Here is a 24,282-nt window from a genome sequence, read left to right as displayed (position 1 = left end):
TTGTCTGTGCTTGCAAGCTAACGTCCCTGTATCAAACTTCTGAAAAGCAATGAATGCATCTGAAAAAGTTGAGAAGCATTAAAAATCTTGTTTCATCTCTTACTGTACCTTTCAGGCATATTCCTCTGAGCGCCACCACTCTTGTAAGACCTGACACCTGATCTTCAAAGGCGTATAGCCACTTAAATTGTACTGACTTCAAAGGGAGTGAAATGCCTCAGTGCTTTCTGGGACTCTGGGAGTACGGGTTCATTGGCTTGATTGGGAACTAAGGACCATGAGCAGGAGTGTGCTGTACGATCGGATCCCACATTTCTTCCCCCTGAAGACACTGACAAAGCTGTTCGGACTCCTCTCACAATGCTTTGAGGTGAGCCTGGAAGATGATGCTCTCATTAGACCCTCTCTCATGGAGCCCCTCACACTGTAACCGTGCAAGCTTGCTCCAATAGTTTTCATCCTTCTACAGCCATCCGTAACAGGTTTCCTTCAGAAACTTGTAAGGTTTTTAATGATGTGTATCCAGAAGACCAAGATATGGGTTCCTTGCAGAAAAAAGAGAAAAAAGCTCTATTCACGCATTATGCTACTATTGTACATTCTGCACAGTTTACGCAAAAATGGATTTTCAAAAAGACATAGGGCTATTCTCTTTTCTTAGTTACATCACTGAAGTTTAGGAAATTTCACTTTCATCAGATTTACATGGGAATAAGAGTAGAATACAGACAGAAGTGCTACACGGCTGAAGAGAGAAACAAAACCAAACTTGAATGTATGGCTGCATTTATTTAGTTGCTTACCAAAACAACTGGCAATTATTGAGGGAGAAGAAAGATTTCCTAAGTCTTGCTCAAGAAAGCAAATTTCAGTGTCACCAGTTACCTCTGCCAAAGTAACTCAGATAAAGGCTTTGAAGTGTTTGCAACAAGCTTGTAACAAAAAAAACCAAAACCCAAACCCCACCAAACTAAAAACCCTCCTGGAAATCATGTCTCATGAGGAGCTAATTGTTTTTTTCCAATAAAGGACACCATGAAAGCTGTGCTATGAAGAACTAAACAATTTGCAAGAACTTGGACACATTTATGTACAACAGCCGTATTCTTAGCTGAGAAAAAACTAGTAAAATGCTGTTGGCTTGTGTGGAACCGCACAAATTCACAAAAGGGCTTGCAACCAGCCACCTACTTAAGTATGGGACTATCCTGAAAGACCAACTGGTCAGTTAACTAAAGCTAACTTAAGTAGGGCATTACTATATTTTACAGAATCTGGAAAAGCCAAGGATCTGGTCTCCTTTTTGTTCCTTTTTTCCTGATTACTACGATAATTTTAATCAGATGGCTTACAAAAGCTTGCCATTTCCTTTACATTTTTAATAACTATTTTTTTCTGAACAAAAACCCATTCTTGGGAAAAAGTATTTCTTCCCCATAGCAATGATGGGGTACTCCACACAAAGAAGCACCTAGCAGTTTAGTTCACATTTTTTAATAACATGGCACAATTTACATTACACAAGTCTTCGCTGATGAGGAAACATGCTGAAGATTGAGAGCCGCTTCACTTTTCTTTTCACATAGGATCTAGAAAGGACTTTATTACATACAGGATAAACAGCAAAAAGGTTCGTATATAACAATCTCTTTACAATACTGAAAACTACCACTACGGTTCCAGTGTACATATTCTTCAGGGTTGGGGTTTTTTTTGTATTTTTCCTTTTGTTCTTAAAAAAAAAAAAACCACTGCACAACATCTGGAGTTCACAAAATCTGAAGCTCACAACTAAACCTTCAGTTGACTACTAAAATAGATCTCTGATCATTAGAAACAACTGTCTGTAGTTAACTTTTTTCTTTTTTTTTTTTTTTTTTTTGCCAAAACAGGATAACAACTTCAGATAGCACTTTAATACACTAGAAGACCAATGGAACTAATTTTATTTCATACATATATTTTACAGTCCAGTAGACAAGATATTGAATTCTCTCTGATAAAGTCATATTCTCTCCAAATATTTAGACAAGAAACTTAACGCATTATAAAAAAGTGTGTTATGAAAAGACAGATTTCAGAAGATTGATGCATATTTTTAAAAAGGACCATGTTCTTCATGTTATTTCATGTCTTCTGTGGTTAGGGAACAACAAGGCTGACCTGTTAACTATTCACAGACTTTATTACCAACTGAAATACAATAAAATGCATTATGAAATCTGCATTGGAGTTCATTCATTAAACTACTAATCCACAGTGAAAACATATCCATCATTTAGAAAAGTATTAGCTTTCTTATAGGACTTGTTTCAATGTAGCTAAAAATCACTTAACAAAAAAAAAGAGGTGTGTGTACAGAGAAAAATGACACACTGGCAATAAGAACAGACATGAACGGCTATAAGCAGATGTTCTTCCAAAAATAAATTTGACATGTTAAGTGACGAAAGTTCTGGAAAATATCCAGCATTTGATTATTACTCTTGTTAACCCAGATTAATGTGACTGAAAACCAACCTGTCATGACTACAGTATCAGTGATTACAGATCGCTAACCCTGACGCGTCCTAAGGAATACATGAGCTACAGTAACATCAGCGTCTTAATGCAGGGGTTCAGACAGAAAGCTACTCTTCTAACGGGATGTTTCTTCATCAAAACAAGCAAGAGAAAGAGATTTCTATTATAGATGAGCTCGTTCAGGGAAAATATGACTTTAATTATGTTGTGTGTTGAAAAGGCTCCTTTGAGTTATAAAGGCTTTTGTGAAAAGCCTTAAAATTCATTGCATAGTTGAAGGGGTTTAGCTGTCTATAACAATATATGTAACACAGCATAAGCAGACTGTGTTGATCAATATTAAGTTTGCAAATAGCACAGTTTAAGAAGTATTAATGTATTATGTTACTTCATTTTATCTATTTACATTTGTACAAAGTAAAGCTTTCATCTTACCCTTTTTGCATATATGAACCATTAACCCATGAAGCAATCTTTTTACATAAATATCTACAATTGTCTTCACTTCTGGTCTGAAAGAGCTTTGTACGGTTGACATTGGTGGTGTTTTGTTTCTAGTCAGATCATTCAGATTAGTGTCTTGTTCTTCAGGTCAAATTTTGAAATTTTTAAACTAGAAATAAAATAGAGTAGGAGACACGAGGAACATATGTACTTGGCTAAAAGATCTGGAAAATTTCAACATATAATATACAAAAAAACCATTTCAAAATCTTTGCACTCAGGTTTATACATATTGTACAGTGGGTCACATCCCCAGTCTGTATCAATGACTAGTACGAAGGTCTTTATATTATGTTCATTTACAAGGTTCTGTCCCTCTTGCTCTGTTTTTTATTTATTCTCACTCTGCTTATCGAGCTTCAATGTCCTTGAGGGTGTGAGAAGGAGGCCTCTCTCTCATCTCTGTTGACAGAGGAGTAGTCCTTCTGGGAGACCCAGGCCGAGGTCCCAGAGTAGAAATAAGAGGTGGAGGGGCACTGAGAGCTGCTGTGGGAGGAGTTTTATTGAGGATGCCATTTTGGTGTCCCGTTGGGGGACTGACTCTGGGGTAGTGCATGCTAGGAAGTCCCGGCGTGATTAGGCTTGGGTGAGGCAGGTGCCCATCCAAGGCGGCAGGGTGAACTGAGTGCAGGCGTGCATGTTCATAGTCCTCTCTGAGCATGTGCAACCGCTCCCTATCATCCAGGTGGTTGCCCCTCTCGTGGTCACGTCGAGGGTCAACAGAGAGAGGGTGGTGGTGATGGTGGTGGTGATTGTAGTCGTGAGGCTCCCGATCCCTGAATGACCTGTCTGCTTCATATAACCTTGGCGCAGAAAGACGATGAAGGGGGTCATTCCTTAGCAAAAAGTCTCTGCCCAGGGGGTCTCTCCGATGAATATCTAGCTCTCTGTAAGGATCTCTTAAGGGATCTCTCATTGGATCCCAGTGGAAAGAAGGATAGGGGAAACGTTCTCCACCAGGAATTGGGCTAATTCCCATAAAAGGGGTCATCATGCGAGTCCTATCCAGGCCACTGATGCTGTTCATGTGATGTATACCAGTTACACCTACAGTCATGGGCATAGACACTAAAGGACTTGGATGGACATTAGCTGTAGATATAGGTGGTGGCTGATCAGATGACCTATGAGTCTGAGGTCCCTCAGGCTGAACATCATGGTCTTCCTTTCGCTCCTCCTTCACTTTGACTTCATTGCTTTTCTTCGGATTATCATATGCTGGCTCATTCTTCCTCTCAGCCTCACGGTTTGAAGTACTGTTAGGCCTGGTGCTCTCCACAACTGGGGGCCTCGCATAGGGTGACGGAACCCTGGGCATTTGCTTAGACTCTTCCACCACTCGACTTTCATGGCTCAGGCCTTCTTTCTCTGAAATATAGTTGTCCTTCACCTTGTGCTCTTCAACATTAATCTCCTTCCGAGATTCGGAGTGATCCCTCTCTCGTTCTTTGGGTTTCTCTTTTTCTCGAACCTCGGGATTTAGATGGCTCCTGATCTGCTCATTCGAGCTGCGATTATGTCCGAGGGAGTTTACTGGATGGATAGGTGCTGGCGAAGGATGGCTGGAGTGTCTTTTCTCAATGCTCTCTCTAGAAGAAAGAGAAGTGTAAAAATGAAAGCATGAGAAACTCTGCAAAAAAAATAAAGCATTTGGCTATTTGACTTCATACTCGTTGCTTTGCAGAAAGCTAGTAACATGCACCATTAAATGCACTGTTCCTTTTGCACACCCAAAACACCAGAAGAACATCTCATCTTTAAACTAGGCCTGTTCTATTATCTTGATCCAGGAGAAGATCCCCAAAGCTGCTTTGTGAATGATCTGATTGAGATTTCAAACACTGAAGGCTCCCAAGGGAACCTAGCTCTAGTACACGTATCTCTAAGACCACTGCCTTAACTGTTTGCGAAGAGAGAGAGAAAAATATAAACATGTTCATTTCATCCAAAAAAAGTGAGGCAGTTAAATGCAAATTACATGGCTAATAGTATTTTACCTGCTTCTTTCATTAAGAATACATCTGGGAAAATGGATGACATTTTGTTCAACGGACTTTAAAAAAAATTTTTAGACCTATGCACATCGCTAATGTCTTATCTCTATTCTCTTCAATCTTCTTGTTTTTCAATTCACATCTCACATTTCAATTTACTTCTTAAAACTGAAAACAAAAACCTCTCAAGACACCAGTACTGATGGGAGACAATCCGCCTCCCTGAAGAGACAGGTGCTTACACAATGTCCCGAGCTGGACAGGATCATCAAGTCCAACTCCTGCACAGGACAACCCCAAATTTACACCATATCCCTGAGGGTGTTGTAAGCGTGCAATGAACCTCAGTGCAGGTGTTTTAAAAGAGGTGGCCATCATGCATGGATTATGCGTTGACTTCCTCAGCAGAGAGCAGTCTACCCTATATGCCTGACATTCAGGCTAGCTCTGAAAACATCAACTCTCCAGAGTCAGCTGCTCTTCAGATTACCGACCTTCTCCCATTTCTAGGGTAGAGCAAGCAGAGAAGGGACAGGGCCAATGAACCTCCCTGCCAATGCCAGGAAATCTCAAAATATTGTGAATTAATTCCATCTTTCAAACCTATTTATGTTGCACAAAAGATGAGAGAATAATTGTCTGGCAGTGGACAAAAACCTAAGTATGTGAATGGATCCTGTACCAACTATTTTCTGGAAGCAGTGTTGACTAGGAGTTGTTATGGGCAACACTAAAGCGGAAAAGCTTTCCTTTTTAAAATGAACCAAATTCATATGGTAAATCTAATTCCTCAGTTCCAATGATTTTAACCTCTCACTAATTTCAGTTGATCTCTGAGTTGGAGTCGTTCCATAAAGACAGCTCCAGATGTTCAGTGTTGGACCTGTGCTGTTTGTTGGGCACGGAAATTCTGTTCCACGCAGGGTGACGGACAATGTGCTGTTAAAGGCACAAGTGAGGGATAAGCAGTAAGGCCCTCTGAGCTCCCAACCAGCTCCCATTTACATGTTTCTCTTCGAGTGCTGCAGTCTCTGCTTAGCAAAGCGTAACCTGACCACGCTCAGATGAGGACAGAGGTGGAAACTCACGCTGGACAAGATGAGCAATACTGGCTGGCTGAAGGGCAACTTTGAAGTGGACACCTCCTCCTTTACCTATACAATTTCTGCCATCTACTTTTTTGCTGAGCTGAACTGTGTAAGATTTCTGCTTGTAGGTACCTTTGGATGGTGAAACCGCAGCAACTGCAGAAAAAATATCTTTCAAAAGGAAACTCGTTATTATAACCTCACCAGAGGTTATAATATAATATAGGTCTTTGCTGTGCCTAGACTGAACTGTTGAAACTGTCATTTCGTGGGCCATGTCTGAGAGACCTCAGAGAATCCAGGGTGTGACTGTCAGAAAACAATTATAAGTGGGACCATTTGATACCAGAACTGCCTAGTCGGCACTGACGACCAATTAACTCCTTGGTGTCAGGTTCTGCTTTGACTGACTGTGCCCTAAACTGTCTGGAAATTGTGTCCTGGCTCTAGTTTCCCTCCTCCTGCTTTCCACCAAAAGTTGAGGCATTTGATTTAACAACTTCCAGATTTGGACACAGTGAGACCAAGTCAAAGCACTCTAATGAAGGCTTCTCAGCATGAAGACTCGATTCTTTTACTTTGCTGGGAAAGCACTGGCTTGCAGACTCTGCAATACCTAGTCTTTCATTTATTGTGCTCATGGGACTAGTTCAGAGGGCACCCTTAATTGTTTTATTTCACCATGAGAGCTCACTGAATCCTTTTGCTGATGTTTAATCAATTTTATATGTGATTGGTGTATTTTAAATTATGCATAAAATTTAGAGAAAATAACAGGCATTTTCTGTAACTGAAGAAAAATATATGTGCAACCAAAATAATATATTCCTTTGCCAGTTTCATCCTATTCAATTACAGCGATGGTATTAGCTCAAGAGGCTATTGATTATATAGCTCGCTTAAGTGAACTACATGTAGTTCAGCAGTCAGAGAGGGAATAATTTTTTATCCTCGGATCTGTCAAGGGCTCCTTAGGTTAATAATATGGGAACAGGTCTAAGCCTCTGTCTCTAGAAAGAAGAAACTTAAGATCACGTTCTAAAATGAACTTAGTAATAAGTAAAGTATGTTTTGAGGCCGTATGCTGCACTGAAAGACACGGAGTACCTATGCCGAGTACTTTGCCTCGTCTATGTCAACAAAAAGATCAATAGATTCTTGGTTTGTGGTTTTTTTTTTTTTTTTAAATGCTCTAGGATTACACACACTTAAATGTCATTATTAGAATAGAATTGCTCGGTGACATCTTTTAAACAAAATACCACTGACAAGGAACAAATCCTATTTTTCACAACAGCTATTTTTACTCGTTTCTTTCTAACACTGGGCTGGAGTAACAGAGAACGTAAGACAAAAAAAACCCTCCAGAACTGCAAATGACATTCCAGGAGAAAGGTGGGCACCGTATCAGGGCATTGCAGGGTAACTCCCCAGCCGGCTCTGCACCTAAGGAAGGTTCACAGATTGTAGTTTCACATCATCTAAGCTACCTTGAGGGATCTACCTCATCTCAATCTAGCTGGCAGGGGGCTGCGGCACACTGGCCATACAGCTTATCCAAGAGGTGCGACCAGCGACTCGTTGCCCCCCACTCCAACACCGATCTTACGTGGGGAAGAGCCAAGCCATGACGTACCTCTGAGGTACCTTTCCACGGATAGCAGAAGAAATCTAGACGAATACTTTTGGCTACATGGCCCATTTGGGGGCTGATAAACAGGGTGATTTTGAGATGAAATCATACCGCTGGGCATGATTCCCAGTTCTTTGTGTTGGGGCTAATTAGCTTAAAATAGGTGACAGAGATTGGGACCTCAGCTAGAAAGCAGGGCTACATCCCCACCCCGCGCGGTGCCACTGAAGATAAAGGTATAGGTATGAGAGGCTCACAGACTACTCCAGACATTATCTACATAGGGAGCACGTCTCCAGGAAGGGGTTCCCAGCATCGTCTCTTACAGGCACCACTGTGAGCATGCTGCAAAGTAGAACTCTTCAAAAACACACAGATGGACGCACAGCGACACTAGATCGGCAAAAACATTATTGTACTAAACTGGTAGCCATAATTGCGCAGAAGTATGAAGTATGAATGACGCTTACTTTTAAGCTCTCAAATTATTGAAAATAAATATGTTCTGAGCTATGATATGGAGTTCAGGCAATGCCAAAGCAGCTTGCAAGGCATGTATTTCTGAAAGGGATTTTCTTCAGCAGGAACACTTCATCGAAAAACAACAAAACAGCAACTGAAATAACCGCATAATTCTAAAGACTACCCATATCATTAGTAACTAAAATGCTTTGCCATTCCAGCCAGTAAAGTTACTCACATGCTTAAGCATTTTGCAGGACAGAATCCCCAATTTGTAACAGCAATTTATTTTGAAGCATTAACACCAGACATGAAAATAATGAAGCTATGCTACCAAACAGAAAATATTCCAAATGGAAAATGTAGGTGAAAAGATCTGTAGTTTGACTCGCTCTTCGCATCTTACAGTAACATAGAAAAGCTCTTAAATCTATTTTTAGAATATCTAACGAGTTAGCATAACTTCTTTTAGAAAAGGCTACTAATGCGTATATTTGGGTTAGTGACAGAGAAGTCAGAAAAGCACATCTCCTAAATATCCTTTTATGTTAAAAAATTAGAAACAAATAGCCATTATGTAGTAAAGTAATGTGCAAACTTAACAGGAAAGCCATTAAGCCACAACTGAAAAAGCGGATATCATCCTCTCTACATTTTTCAAGGAAGGCATGACACTCGCAGAATGGCAAATTCTTTTAATTTGGTACTTAAATGTTAAGAGGAATTGTTACTGAGTTAACTGAATAATGGGAACAGACCTGACAAAAAAAAATATGACCAGGTTTTACTTTTCATTAACCCTTCCCAGCCTGGACATGTTAGCGTGCAAGTCCATGTAAAACACTGAATAAAAACTGTGCTTGAAGGTTTGTAACAGCAGTGCATGTGAGTGTGGCTTTTTTGAGGGGAATTAAGGTCGATTTAGTGAACTGCATGGACTGAAACTTACTGTGGTACTGGAACATGACATACCCGGTGCCTTTTATACTGTTATAATTTTACAACTTTATCAGTGGTCCCTCTGGTCAGTCCATTTTTGAGAAGGGAGGTAGCGTTATTTGTTTGGCAGACGACTTCTGATTTACAAAGTTATTGAAGTAGTCAGAGGTGCAGATATGCGTCTGATGGACTTAATAATCCTTTTTTTCATCCTGTCAGGCACCTATCTACACGTTAAGCCTTCAAAAGACCTATGAAAATGTGACCCACACGGTAAGAGAGTGAGTGGGTCTGATTCTGTTCTCACTTGACGCTGCCTGAACTCTGCTCCAGCAAAGCTCCTTCTGGTGAAGGGCGGTGCAAGTGAGAAGAGAAACAGATACAGTAGGAAACACCCGAGTCAGAAACCTGCATCTTCCGTAGTGCCTCGCGTTGTAGGCAGCAATGGTGTTAGCTCTCCAGGTGTCCCTCTACTGAAGCTCTGGTTTAACAATGTGCCAGGCTGGGAAGGGTTAAAAGCGGAACAGAGCCCCAAGCTTTGAACTAGACAATTCTTGGAAGTGTTCTTTCGTACCTTTCTTTGTCATCTTTACTAACAGATGAGTCTCGTTTATCTACATCTCTATCTCTGTCATGAGCTGCAGCAGATGAACTGCGCTCCAGCTCTCCTGGCTTCAGCCAGGGCGGAGGGGTCGGGAACGAAGGAGGAGTTCGGTGCAGTCGGTTCCAGGGCTCGTGAGGGTTGCTAAAGCTCTGCATACTGGGGCCATCCTTGTGGCCGAACATTGAGTTGGGTGCTGAAATGGTGAAGTGGAAAACAAAAAGGTTTAAGAAAAAGGTATGCTCTAGTGAAGGTACTTACCAAAAAAACTTTTACAGCACTCAGAGTTAAAATGAATACATATTATTGGGAGCTGGAAAAGGAAAGGAAATTAACAGAGATTCATTAGAGGGTCTCATTCCTAAAAATGGGCAGGCATCTGACAGCTGTTTTAATTGGAAAGGGAAATGCTGTGGATAAAATTGACAAGGGATGAAGTAAGATAAAAGTGACAATGATCCTTATTGCAAATATTTTCGAGACATCAGGAAATGACCGTTATACGGACTATAAGTAATGGAACTTGTTGCATTTGATCCTGAACCAAAGAAAAATAATATGTGACTGAAATCATGCCAGATTTGAAGTATGGAGGAAGAAAGTGAATTTTTAAAAGGATGATCTTTTGTGACTGGCCAAATCTAGAGAAATGTTGATGATCCTGGACAGATAAATGCAGGTTAGTGATCTTTTCCAGGCACATGTCCTGGATTACTGGTGAGAAAGGAAACAAAAAATGTTCCCATCCACAGCTAGGGATGCTGCACACACAAACTGTTTTTGAACATGCAATAAAACCATGAGAAATTTCACAAACTCCTTAGACTCATTGGTTCTACAATCTTTTTTTTTTTTATAACTGAACAATGTAATGGTGACATTTAGCACTATGTTGAACCCAAACTATTCAGTAACTAATAGAAAGTAATTTACTATGACTAAAAAATGATGTTATTTAGACAAAAAAAAAATGTTTTTCAAATCCCCATCTCTTAGTGGTATGTGGTCTAAGCAACTGGTAAAAAAGAGAGCGAATAGTCACCATCACTCCGTATCACGCATTACACAGCAAACAAGAATTCATGAACAAAGAGGTTACTCACTAACTGTCGGGTTCCCGAGTCCCCCGAAGGCATTACTACCCACTGCAGTGAGACTGCTGAAGGAAGCCGGTCGATTGAAAGGCTCTGCAAACCAACAGAAACAGCTGAAGCTCACCGGCACGTTGGTCATTATGAGAAAGCATTAGCGTTATCCGACTGCATTACGTCTGCATGAAAGCTCATCAGTAGTTGAACGCCATCCTCCCACAACACAGCAGTGACTGTGAGGGGGTGGGATGTAAAAACCATATTTTTTCCCCAATGACAGCATTCATGGGATCATCTTACAAGAAAACTTCCTCTTCAAAGTAAAACAAGATATTAAACCCTACGTTGGTATTGAGACCTGCACTTCTGCATAAGTAGCGACTTCATTTAAAACCTGCAAACATCTCCATTTTTATTTCCTTTTACTCCCTTCCAATTCAATTTCATGATCTTTCTCGGGAAATGTCCCTGGCTAGCGAGAATATTAACAACTCTGGCAACAGTGCTCCAAACACCTTCAGGCCGTGTTTCGTAAACCACGGCCAGGATCTAAATAAATTGTCCTGTTATGCTGATGTGTTACGCTGACCTGAACATTTTGTAATTCTCTTGATATTTATTGCTAATACTATACGAAAAAACTACTATGGGCTGAAAAATATTGGAATCATTTTTTTAGTGGTTGATGCACACAGACTATAAGTAGGTTGTATTAAGCAAATTCTCCTCTCACTTTCCTTTGGGGAAGTAAAACGATTTTGATTAAACTACTGATAAACACCAGCACAGAAAACAGGAAGACCAAACCAAGCATTTTCTATAGGCAGCTATGCGCAGAATGATAAACCTACATCGCCAGTCTGCTGTATCAACTTGGTGTCCCTCCCAGCTCCTTCCCTATACAGAATAAAATGCCAATTTAGAGTCTTGATCTCGGATGCTCCCATAGGCAGCAGACCGCCTTCTTACAGCATCAGCAAGTCAGAAGGGAAATAACAACATTTGGTAGCTTGGGTTGTTCCGTTTTTAAATGTGTATTCACCAGTTTTCACTAACAGACGAAGTTGAGGCCAGATCACAAGATTTTAAGGATATATTTCCCACTCACTTAAACAGAAAAGCAGACATCTAAGTAGGAATTGGGAAAAGAAAAACCTCTATGAACCAAATCCTTAACCTTACAGCATTTTTTTTGACTGGTCATAAACATGACTACAGTGAAACCTAACCAGCCCTGTCACTCTGCTCCTCCAACGTCCAGACTGGTTTCAGAAGTATTTCAAAACATGCTGCCAACGATACTATTGGGCGTATTTAGAGCTGCCACTTGGGTAATGACTAAAATTAAATGCTAAAATGCACAATTTGTAGAGGTTAACTAGGCAGGATACTCAAAGAGTCTCCACGTGGGCAACCTTTAATGGCCTCAATGGTCCAAGGGTGTTACTCCTCCGTTGTGTTCACCAGTAGTTACTTGCAGAGTGAACGTACCTAAGTGAGCAGCTGGGTTGAGAAAGTTGCTGTGGTGAGGTGGTGGGCCGAAAGGGGTGCCGGCTGGATGACCCCCACCTGCCAAAACAAAGCAAAGGGATGAATTCCTAGCCAAAGCTCAGAATGAGACTATCCGTGCTCTGGGCTTGACTATCATTTCTGAACCGGCAGCTCACGTGAGCAGAGATTGCTGCACACTGGCTGGGGGCTCTCAGGACAGGATCCTATGCAAACAACAGCTGCTTTTCTAAACATAAATTCCCGTTAGAGTATAAAGGGGGGGCGGGGTGGGGGAATGTTTCAGTATGGGGGGAAAAAAAGAGCACGTAAAATTCAGCATTATTTCCAACCTCTCATCTCCATGATGCATCAGACAACAGTGTGTGAAGAAATGTTCCTCCGTTTACTACCTGCATGGCATTTCAGCAGTTTGGGCATTTTTAAATGCATACAGAATAATTTAAAAGTATTTACCAAACAGACTAATAGCCCCTGGCATGTCTTGCAGAGAGTTCAGAAGCCAAAGCATATGGGACATTTCCTTTTAATATGGCAAGGATTAGCATTTTAATGAGCGTCCCCCAAGAAGGAGATTTCACTTCTCAGTACTCACTGGCTGTGGAGAAGAGAGTCGAGGGCCGGGCCAGGTCATGGGGGTGGTGGATGGCTCCAAAAAGGCTGGGGCCTGGTGGCCTGCTCAGAAATTCAGGTTTCAGGCCAAAGTCCAGCTTGTGCGGATCAGACTGCATCTGTTTCTGAAATGTAAAAACAGGACTTGGAAGAGTCTGCCCTAAAAGACAGCTGTAAAAGGCTCCTTTAGAATAAAGTGGGTATCACTAACCGACGTTTTAACAAGAATATTAGTTTTTGGGACCCCGAGCACAGGTGCAGAGCTGTTTTCATGGAAGGGGTATCTAAGGCAGAGAGAGAAAATCTGAGGCTCCCAAAGCACACTTCCCACAAGTTTCAACGGTCTTTTCACGTATTCGCACATCCATCCCTCTGGAGCAAAGCATTTCAGCACAGCCCTGACTTAAAGAATGAACAAAAATCTTTGAAGAGGCCTCAGACACTTCCTTAGCTGGAAGAATAGGTCTGTCTTAAAATAACAAAAACAAAGCCGAAGAGAAGTGTTAGCTTGGACCTGATCCCAGGCGGGCAGGCACGTTACAAGCTGAGCGAAAGCAGCAACTGTAAGAGGCACGGCTGCCAGCTGACCCCCTTCCCGCTGCAGGAATCCTCTGCCAGACAGTTACGGCAGAGGCAAGTCAATGGAGGCAAGCACCATTAATTGTAAATGTGAAGCTGCAATTAAGAAACACTTCATGGAGTGCATCTTTCAGTGCCTCCCAGACTGCAACCGGGCAAGCTAGGGGCTTCAGTGAATCAAATGACAGATGAAGCATATTTGAGTGTAAAGAACTGAAGTCCCATTTTGACTCTTGCACTCCAAACTCAAAGCACTGCATGTCGCTGTCTTTATTTATATGGGATTAGAACGAGCAGGCTTTCTTTTTTAAGGTGAATTTGCTGAGGTAGCTGCGTTGTAAATGATAAGTGGATGAAGGATGAGCTCTTCTTTGCGCCATGTACTCGTTTTACTGGTGCCTACTTCCATAGTTTTATAGAACGAAGAGGAAAACTGAAGTCCCAATTACCTGTGCTGCCAGAACTCCCCAAACACAGATTGCTGATTAATTGTGCAGGTCAGCTGAAAGGATTTACAAATGTGTAACACTGAACCAGTAGATCTTAACAGTAATTCTGGAGCATGTTACGCTTTATAAATCAGTATTTAATACTGTGCCAGCCCAGAGTACAGACTATTACAATGACATAAATATGCATATTAAAAAGTTATGACCAAGTTAATGTGCATGCCTAGTAGCTGTTTTTCAAGTGCTAGTAACATGCCTATGTAGCTATTAGGGGAAAAAAAAACCAACACAAAAAACCCCACAAAATAAAGGAAAAAAGGGTTTTCTCAATGTTTTGAGATAATGGGCTGCAAGACTACTGAAATGGAAAAGATGGCTAAGTTAAGGTCACGTCTTTTATGGAAGTAACACTGTAATGCTTTAATACTTAAAAAAAATTTCAGAAAATACAAATGCCTCAGTTGAAGCCTGCGTGCCAGATTTTTATGCTGTGAACTGTTTTTATTCTTCTTTTAAACAACCATGTTATAAACCTCTGACAGGCATTACTCAGAATAGCAAAACCTGTCTGAAACTTTAATTGCAGCCATATGAACGGTGCTCTTCTAACTAATGAAAAAATCCCCTGACTGCTGACTGAAGAGGAATAGGAATATCATGGATGTGTTAAAAAGTTTTTCAATGTGTTGCTTTACCTTAAAATAGTACCAAAGAAAATGGATCGGATTTATTTTCTTCCCAGTTGCTATTCAGGAGAGCACCCCTCCTGATGATAATCCTTACGAACGTACTTGAAGTCCAGCAAACATGCAACACCTTAACTCAGGGCCCACTAAAATCAATGTAAGTGTCCGCACTAATTTCATGGCACGTTACATCAGGCCATAAGGCCTTTCCTAAGAGAGAGAGGGACAATTACGGAGCACGAATTCTCTCTTGAATCCAGGCCGGTAACGCGCTGGTCAGTCTAAGGAGTGTAAAACTCGGTGTGCCCAGAGCTGGTACGCAACCCTGGCTTCACCTGAGGAACTCCCTGGGTGTGCAGACAGGTTACACAGGTCTGAACTGTGTCTTGGTGCAGAGGTATCGGCAGGCAAACAGCATCCGCAGCTGCACGCAATTTTTCCTGGGGTCAGGAAGGTTTTGTTTTAAAGTTTCCTATCTTGCCTGCTTCTTCAGTGTCTGCTGTTGCCCTCTGCAAGCAATTACTGGCGGGCCAGAGAGTTACCAATTCTTCCATACTTTGCAAGCAGTCTGGTGGCGCTGCATGCAAACTTGAAATCTCTGAGTAAATAGATTTTATTCCCTGCTCTATGGTCAGGCAGCATCTTCAGCTTGTGCAGAAGAAAAGGCACCTTCACAGCCTTGGGCTAAAAGGAGAAATCGTTCTGTATGAGCCTTCAGCCAGAGATTTTACACTTCGTGGTCACATGCAGAGGGAGGACTTCATTCCCGTGTGGGAGTCTGACAGCCCACGGGCACATAAACCAACTCGCCTCAATGACTGCAGGCCGTACCTAATTTTTTGACTGAACTGAAACAGTAAAATACATTTCCCAATTATTCTTGAAATCATCATCATGCACAGCCTCAAAAGTCAAGTAACATCCTTTCCTGTACTTCTGGGCTTTATTCCTGTTTTTTAACACGCAAGATAGCAAAGTATTAGGTAAAAGAAATGGCTGCACGAAAATGGCATTTACTGTGAGTTATAAATATTCCAGTATGACCTCTCTCTAAATATCGAATCAAGGAAGATTCAAAGGACATAGATAGCATGGGAATAATAATTTCATTTCAAGAAAATACCTTTTCAATAAAATAAAAAAAAAGGACATATAATCCTCTAGGTCCATAATCTTGTCTTTTTTGATAATGGGAAGAAGATGAATGAGGATCACTAGCAGGGGAAACATAAGGAAGCAGAGAAGAGAGATATGTCTACTGCAGCAAATTAACCTGTCAACCTTGTTTAAAAGGGTTATTTTTAAACTCTATTAGCTGCAGGTTTTAGTGGCTGCTCAACATCTTCATATTCTTCTGGCACTACCTTATACAAGTCAATCGCATACACAGACTGCAAAGTGCTATGGACTCCGTGTTCGTTTTCCTTTCTAAGACAAGCTATTGAACCCTGAAGTACAAGTATGAACAGTAAAGAACACCAGCCTTCCCTGGCTTACTGAAAAACTTCAGGAGCAACACAGAATTTTTCAGTGACAAGTACAGTGAAAATATCACAAAGGGAAAGAAACCTTCTCCACAGAGTCCACGTGCAATGAAAATGCAGTTAAAGTAAGACTGGAAATACCCTAACTATTAAATGAATAAATTATTTGTTTTTCTCTGACATCTGTTTCAGGAGAACCTAACCTGGCCGTGGCCCTCATCCTTGAGGTCTCAAAGCATGTAACAACAAAGAACAGATTGACACCCTTTTACCTTTGCTGCAGTGAGACAGTGTCTGGGTAACAGTACTTCACCTGAGAGGCTGTGTCTGCCTGACCACCCAGAGACCCGCAGGTGCCGACCGCCAGCTACGAGACGGGTTCGGAAAATAGGCCTGTGCAGCCACATGGGCCAGGAGAAACCTTCCTGTGCCCTCTTCTGTCCGTGAACATTAATAAGAGGAATGGGATACACGTGCCTAGCTTCTCCAGACACAAAAAAACCCTAATACTGATATGTTTGTGTCCTCAGCCATAAATAAAAGCAATGTTGTAGCTCACAGACACACCCATGTAGCTTTTCCTACCTACAACCTGGTTGTTATCACCTAAGATCTTGTGTCCTTGCTCTGTGGCATCACTGACGTTCCTCTGAGACTCTGCCTTTAGGTTTTTAATTCTGATATGCCATCGCTATGGAACGGAAGGTTATGCTATAATGCCACACGTGGCTACTTTAACAAGGCATTAGCCATGGTGTAGGACTGCTAACAGCGAGAGGCAAACTCTTCCTCTCACAGGTTTGCCCTGTGCAACTCATCCGAAACGCTGGGGTGCCCGAGAGACTGACCTTGACTTTCTGTTGGTGATGGTATATCTGCCAGGCGATGTGAACATGCATAGCACACCACTTTCCAGGTTTCTGGAAAAAAACCAAAGGGAATCAACATTAATCAGCAACTTTCAAAAACCTGTGATGCTTTATTCTAGTTATAGCAACTCTTAGTCCAGTCTGTTTTAGTCTAGGGGATCCCCCATGCCAAGACAACTGAAAGCAAAGGTTCTCCCTTCAGTGCCTTTCCCTTCCGTCCTCTTGGGAAACCAAAAACGCCAAGAATTTGTCCCTTGCTAAGATGTTTATCTGGATATCCAGGAACGCTCCTGGTCACTCTCCTCTCCAACTAAACCCATGCTCAGGTTGTATGAACCTGCAATCTTCTGATGCCACCGGCTGAGAATGCAGCTTGTGCTGCTGAAATCAATGAAGCTGTCTCCCAGTTAGCAGCTGCTCTGCATAGCTGGATTGCTCCACAACCGCACGTTGAGTTGAGTTCCAAAAGTGCAGCTATTCTAAGACTAGCCTTTCCACCAAAAGATGAAAATGAAAGCACTTTGAGAGATCACTCTGGTTTTCAAAATGAATCTGACTCGCTAGATTAATGCTGGTCTGTACCTCCAAAACTTTGGCTCATAAATATACTGAAAACATCAGAGGTCAGTCGATCCGCCCTGTTTGGGAAGGCTCTCTGCACCCTTCCTGTCACCACGCTTTTAAGTCATGGGGAGGAGAGAGGGAGCAGAGAACCAGAGTGTGCTGTTTGGGTTTTCTTGTTGCTTTTGTACTCCTTTTCCAGGACATCTGGAAATCTTGTCTGAAAATGACTCGTTCGGGATACACTTTCTCCAATTTTATTATTTAGGGCTCTATAGTTAACTACACAGCTAATGATTCCTGCAGATTTAAAAATAATCACAGGAATTCAAGAAGCTCCTCAAGCTACTGGTAACTTAAATGTTTTGCAAACTATGGCATAGGGTCTGCCTTCTATTTCTAGGTGTAGATCATCCAACGATTAAAAAACACAAAAAATAAAACCCATCTCACACACGTACCCCCCTCAACCGAAGCCTTCTGCTTATTCACAGAAACTGGCTGTGCCAGTGATTTAATGAGTTCGCTTGGTCGGTACGACCGAATATAGACCTTCTTGAACACATGAAAAATTAACAAAAACCCCTTTTGGATCACTGAAAGACCGGGTCCTTCTATCTTCATTTCTAAAACATTTTGTGTTTGAAGTGGATTGCGTGTCCGTACTTGAGAGTAGGACACTTGGGTAGGAAGTACCATACTGAATAACACTGATCACAGTAAATGAAAAGCAAAACTGTTCAATCTGCAAGGAAATGACAAGGGATCACTGCCAGCCAGGGTAGGTCGGTAGGGTTTGGGTCAGGAAACCTTGTCAGCCAGTGCGATAGAAGGATCATCAATATTTAACTGCTAGTATTCATGCTAGGGGGTTGCATGAGAAGAACAGAAAACTTCCAACTTTGAAACTGCGTATTTCCCTCGAGTGACCACAAGATGCATGCAAAGAAGGACTGGCCGTGCTGCTCAGCAAACACGGTGTAAAATACCCAAGATGAAACATGGCGTTGCTTTATAATTAGTCTGCTGCTTCAACCCGGTGGGGACCGAGACGAGCTTGACAAACTGTATCACAAGAAGATTTCTTACCCTCAACATGGGCCTGAACGGATCTGTCAACTGTGAAGAAGAAATGACAGCTTGGTTACATGCCTGTCACTCAAACAATTGCTCTAATTAACAAATTTGTATTGCTTCATTAAGAGATGAAATTAAAATGTGTAATTTTACTTTCAAATGAAGCCCTTTTGGATAATAATTAGTCCTTAGCCTCCGTATTCGAGCTGGTCTCCCTCCCCCCATGGCTGTTGTACCTAAGTGTTGACAAGCAACTAAACAAGCCTCACACAGAGCGCTCTGTCCTCTGGCATCATCATTAATTTGTTGATTTAATGCTACAAAAATGTCTGGTTAACTACTCTGAAGAAAAACACAGATCTATCCTTTGGGCAAACTTCTGTTCTCATCTTTCAAAGCTGTGCAACTCGTGAGAAGACTGCATAGTGGACACGGCCGCTTCTTCGCAGGCTTGACCCCACGACTGGGGTTGGAACAGGCTGGAATGGTGTTTCAGACACTGACTGTGTCCATCCAACGGCTATGGCATTAGGCCTTTCTCTTGTACATTCAGATAGCCATCACTGACTGCCCGCTTGCCTGATGTGTTCTCTGTCACAAACCGGCTTTGCCTTACATGTTTTTCACATTGCAACAGATGTTGGCAAACGGCAGCTGTAAAAAACCCCCATTTTCTCATTTTTTTGTTGCCTGTTTTTTTGGGGCAGATTATTTTCTTATTCTCCCTTCTTCCTCATGTTTCATCAATTAGTGCTGGAAAATAAATTCAATTTACCAGGTATTTCTCATTTGTTTTGGATTTTCTTTTTTGAAATCCAATACTAAAGGAGATTTATAGGTGTAAGAGGTCCTTTGCAGACTCAGTGATGGCACAATATATCACCCAGAAATACTCGAAACTACAATACAAGTTGAAAAGGAGCATAAAGCTAAATGACTTAATGATGAGAGGCTCTAGTTACACACAGAAACAAAAAACGGTGGTTCCTTTTGGTATAAAGCTCAACTACAGCACCACTTCAGAGCAAACCGAAGTACTGCAATTGGGCATAACCCAAAGAAAAAAGCTCTGCTGTACTTAAAAGTTGAGCCATGCCACAGCATGGATTTTCAAGGAGGGCTCCCCATTGCTTTTGTCAGAGAGTTCTTCTAAAAATACGACTGCACCGATGTTCCTCATTGCAAACAATGTGTATGAGTTCGAACACGCAAACAACCCACGGGCATTTGGAAAGAACAGAAAAAGGCTAGAAGACAAAGGGCTGAGACAATAAATCCTATTCGCGTACACTAGAACTCAAAAATCCAGAGGCGCCAAGTGATCAATACAGCGCATCTGTATTTCACCGGTGCAATCGATGATAGAGTAACCAAGGGAATAACTGTCATTAGCCACATTAAAAACAATTACAGAGTATACACATAAATCTTGAAGAGGTCTGTATGTTCCTGTGTTGAACTGGACTGTTATGCCTCTACCCCTGGGCTTGCGGGGATGCCTGCTGACAGCGAGGGAAGGGCTCTTCCACTGCATAGTATCTGTTGGCTTTTGCTAATGGCGAGCAGAAGTAAGGATCAGGATTTAAACTATTCTCATACAACTTCTCTAGTTTAGTTCAGACCAATCTTCAGCGTTAGGATGTTAATTTGGACACATCAAAGAAGGTAGCTCTAGCATTAAAGGTTTTCAGGAGGAACAGCTTTACTTCAGGAAAATATAACATTTCCTACAGACCCGTGGATCTTTCTGTAGAAGGGTATGTGGGACCGTTCCAGGTCTGGCTGCGACATCAATAGGGTTGGAAGTCTAGAAGTACCACAAGAGAAGACAGCATTAACGAGTAACAATGCATAGAAGCAACTGAAAGTGAAAAATAATGCTTCTTTATCATTAACATTGCATAAGCAACGAAGATAAACATTTTAAAGAGGAAAGGATAACCATTATAATCCGCTTAGCAATATATGTGTTATCGTCTCAATTTTCAAACCTTCATTGTCCACCAACTTCCCATTACTTTAATCCATAACACGTGAGGGGACAGGGACTGTTTACACTGGAAAATCTTTCCACTGTTGAACGCCTGATTGGCAAAGGAGCATTTGGAGGACTAAGCTTGTGCTCTGCTGCTTATCAATAATGCGCTGGAACTGGCTCAAACTGCTAACCTCTCTGTCCACACACAAAGCATCAGTAACCTCTTTAGTCACCGTACTGAACTCCATCCACAGTGGACTGTTACCATACGGATATCTGGAAAAGGCAACTTCCAGCTGAAAAAAATTAAAGCTTTTCCCATGATTTAAATGCAAATATTCAGCTAATAGAACAAAAATTCATCTTTGTGGGAAAAGAAAACCAAACCCCAAACCCAAACAACTACATTTAGACAGAGCATCTTCCTAGATAAAGAGGAAGAAAAATAGAAATCAGCTACAGCATAACTGACAATTAAGTGGCAGAGCTGATAACAGTCTGATTACCGTACCTACGAAGAATTCCGCTAATGAACTGCAATTTACATATTCAGCCATTACAGTGGATGGGCCAATTTAAGAAAGACAGAGTCTTCTCTGCAGAAATTTCAGTCCTGATTTCAGTCTTTAGTTGCAAAGACTATAGGCTGCAGAATATGATTTCGTCCCACTTGTAAATCAAGAGTGACTTCATGAAAACAAAAGAAAAAAAAACCCAAACTCATCACATTTATCTATCCCAGCTACCGCAAATGAGAGGGGGAACTAAATCAGCGTATCGCATTGTGGTGGAGCTGTGAGATAATTATGGAAATGAGTAAACAATAATGATCATGATTTCTTAAAATCTTGATTATTACATGACCTAACATTAATGCGCACTGAGAACTAATTATATTGCTTCTAAAGTTAACTATGCCATTATATATAATTTTTTTAAATGCACGCGGTTATATCTGAACCTAATGAGAAATAACTTCTCTTTGTAGTAAATTTGGAAGAAAGCCAATTGTCCCCTTGGCATTAGGCTGTAACTCAGATCTCAACTGCTTCAGAATCTGAACCACATTCTAAACCTAAACCTAGCCAGGCTCACGCCACCGGTGCGTTTGAGTAGTGATAGTTATACAAATAATTCCGTTCTTACCTTGGGTTGAAATGCTCCTTGTAGCGAGCCAAACGGGCCAGTGGGGGGAATCATGGGCGGAATACCTGATACAGCTGGAGGATAGGAGTGAAACAGCTGTAATAAAAAGATAGAAGAACATAAATACAAGCGCACATCGACATGAAGACAGGAGGCTGAACAAGATAGCGAAAGCATTCCTGCATAATATTTGGGAGATGGTACATGGAGAAAACTGAGAAGCACTGAAGAAGTGATCTCGTTGCAACGATGTTAGTTAAAGCGGTCAATGAAATGTTCACAGATGTCATGACGTTTAGAGCTTAAAAGCAGTTCCAAAATCGTAAGCCAGCAACCTGTCCCCTGGATTAGGCCGTAGCGTAAGAGGTATTTTCTTCCCAATTATTAATTTTTAAATTGGATAGAGGTTTGAAATGGATTCAGCTTGCAAGCCATTTCAAGAGAAAAGGCAGAATGCTGAGCCAAATAAGACTCAGAAATCTACCGTTTAAGTGGAAAAAAACCCTTACGAGTTCTAGGATATTGTATCATTAAAACTCCATTAGTACGTTAGGATTTTAATAGTATCTGTAGGAAATGAGGAAAATACGCACAATTCGTACTTCATTAGCCTGTCTGAGAGGACATCCTGCCACATCTAATATTAGCAGAGAGACAATCTGATTTGTTAAAACATATTATTTAAAATGTTGAGGCAGAACCCCCCCCTAAAAATTTCAGATACTGTTTTTATAAAGACAGACTACTAAGCATAAAAAGAGCACCCATCTCCCCTAACCTCACTGATCCCAAGTTCTAAGAGAATTTAGGAAAAAACCCAAAACAAAACACCAAAAGACCCTCAAAAAACCCAAACTGTTCTGTACTAATGCAGACAAACACCTGGGAAACAAGCAAGTAAACCATAACGTCCAAATCTTATCTTGCCTCTGTGGTCTGCCTGTGGATCTTCTACTCACGCCGTAACACAATCAACTCGCCCAGTTCCACGGAAAATGCTGAGATTACACATGAAATTGCTTTCTGGTAGGAGCCGGGGGTTCGAAGCGTCACACTACACATATGTTCTCACCGTGAAGCCTCGGCACCTCACAGGGGATGGCTGCTAACTCCCCTGGTGTTGCCACCCAAAAACCTCTAGGGGTTACCTGGCTGATACAAGGTCTCCCCTGAACACGGCTGATCAAAACTCAATCTACTGTACGCTACTTTTAAGATCAAAATAAATGAGATAATGGCCAACTGAACAGAAGCAGGACTGGGCAAAGTAAAAGACTGGACATGCGGAGTGGGCAAACGCTGAGAAAATCACATCCCAGAGTAAATCAGTACCACAAAGTTTTGATGAATTTGTTCATGCCAGGCATATGTATGTGCTTTTCGTAATCGTTCTTCCTTCCACTAGCTTATCTTGCAAGGTCATTCACTCATGTTATACTTACTGAAAGCTGAGAAAATATTTCAGTATTTTAGAGGTATGAAAAGATTGTCTCATTTTAAAAGCACGGTATCAAGTCTCCTTTCATAACACGCTTCTACTGTTGTTTTTATTTCTATTTAATTTGGACCTGCTCCCTTCAACGATGCAGAAAGCATTTTTAGATTAGCTGATACTGAACTGTAGGCATTTGAGAAATCATTAAGAGACACATGTCCTCATTTACAATAACTTTTAATGAGTAAAATGTGTTTTAAATCCTCCAGTGTCTTCCGCATTTAATTCTGTGTGTAATGGACTAATTCCAAACGATGGAAAGAGACGTAATTCTTAATATTCTATCGGCTATGACTAATAATAAGGAATGCTTTCCTCGGAGTTTTATAACAACTGGTAAGTTAATTAAATGCGACCTTTCCTCAAGGTCAGAATTATTAATAAAATATAAATATTGTATCTTCAGGATCTCTGCGTATCAGCTAATTTCCTCCAGCTTTCACAATACACCTTTCATAGTCAGCGTTCCCTTTTTCTCCCTCTCTTTTGAGAGCTATCTCCAGGGAACAACAGCACCCACAGCCTTCCTGGGGCCAGGTGCAATGTAACGCTCAACTAGGGCCGGCGTTAACTGTAGGTAACAGTTATGCCTCATGCAGCTACAGTAAGGCCCTCCCAAAAAAGAAACGACTGTAAAATCAAAGATACCAAGAAAGAAAACTGTTTTAAATCTCTATATGAGCTTCTATGTGAGCTGTGGTCCCTACTCTAAAGTCAATTGATTTTAACTCTCAGACAGACCTTGTTCTCCTGTTCACTTACAAGCTTTAAAAACTTTGCCAGCTTTTTTAAAGATATCTGAATTGCTGGTGTGGCTCCGTAGTGGAAACTCTTGTCACTAGGAAAAGGTCTATGGAACTCCAAGAGTTTCATAATATTTCTGCAGTAGGAAAACGCCTATTGGGTATGCACTTATGCCACCAAAAGTTCGCTTTTTGATACTGCAGCTTCTCAGGAAACTGATGTGAGCGGTTCCTGTGGTGCCTACATAACCTGTAGTCA

General features: G+C 41.3%; 1 protein-coding gene across 6 annotated transcripts in view; it reads right to left on the bottom strand.

Annotated features, from left to right (window-relative positions):
- Positions 1-1,478: 1,478 nt before the first annotated feature.
- AUTS2 (activator of transcription and developmental regulator AUTS2) overlaps positions 1,479-24,282 on the bottom strand; it is a 792,628-nt gene continuing 769,824 nt past the window's right edge. For all 6 annotated transcript variants that reach the window (XM_064468137.1, XM_064468136.1, XM_064468140.1 and 3 more), the window contains 9 exons: positions 21,786-21,881; positions 20,397-20,468; positions 18,674-18,703; positions 17,003-17,074; positions 12,940-13,081; positions 12,327-12,404; positions 10,848-10,931; positions 9,718-9,940; positions 1,479-4,616 (listed from right to left, as the gene is read on the bottom strand). In XM_064468137.1, coding sequence (XP_064324207.1) covers positions 3,377-4,616; positions 9,718-9,940; positions 10,848-10,931; positions 12,327-12,404; positions 12,940-13,081; positions 17,003-17,074; positions 18,674-18,703; positions 20,397-20,468; positions 21,786-21,881 — 2,037 coding nt within the window. In that variant the 3' untranslated portion in view covers positions 1,479-3,376. The remainder of the gene's footprint in view (positions 4,617-9,717; positions 9,941-10,847; positions 10,932-12,326; positions 12,405-12,939; positions 13,082-17,002; positions 17,075-18,673; positions 18,704-20,396; positions 20,469-21,785; positions 21,882-24,282) is intronic.

The sequence above is a fragment of the Phalacrocorax carbo genome, chromosome 17, assembly GCF_963921805.1.
Source record: "Phalacrocorax carbo chromosome 17, bPhaCar2.1, whole genome shotgun sequence".
Classification (NCBI taxonomy): domain Eukaryota; kingdom Metazoa; phylum Chordata; class Aves; order Suliformes; family Phalacrocoracidae; genus Phalacrocorax; species Phalacrocorax carbo.
This window is presented reverse-complemented; position numbering and strand designations above follow the sequence as displayed.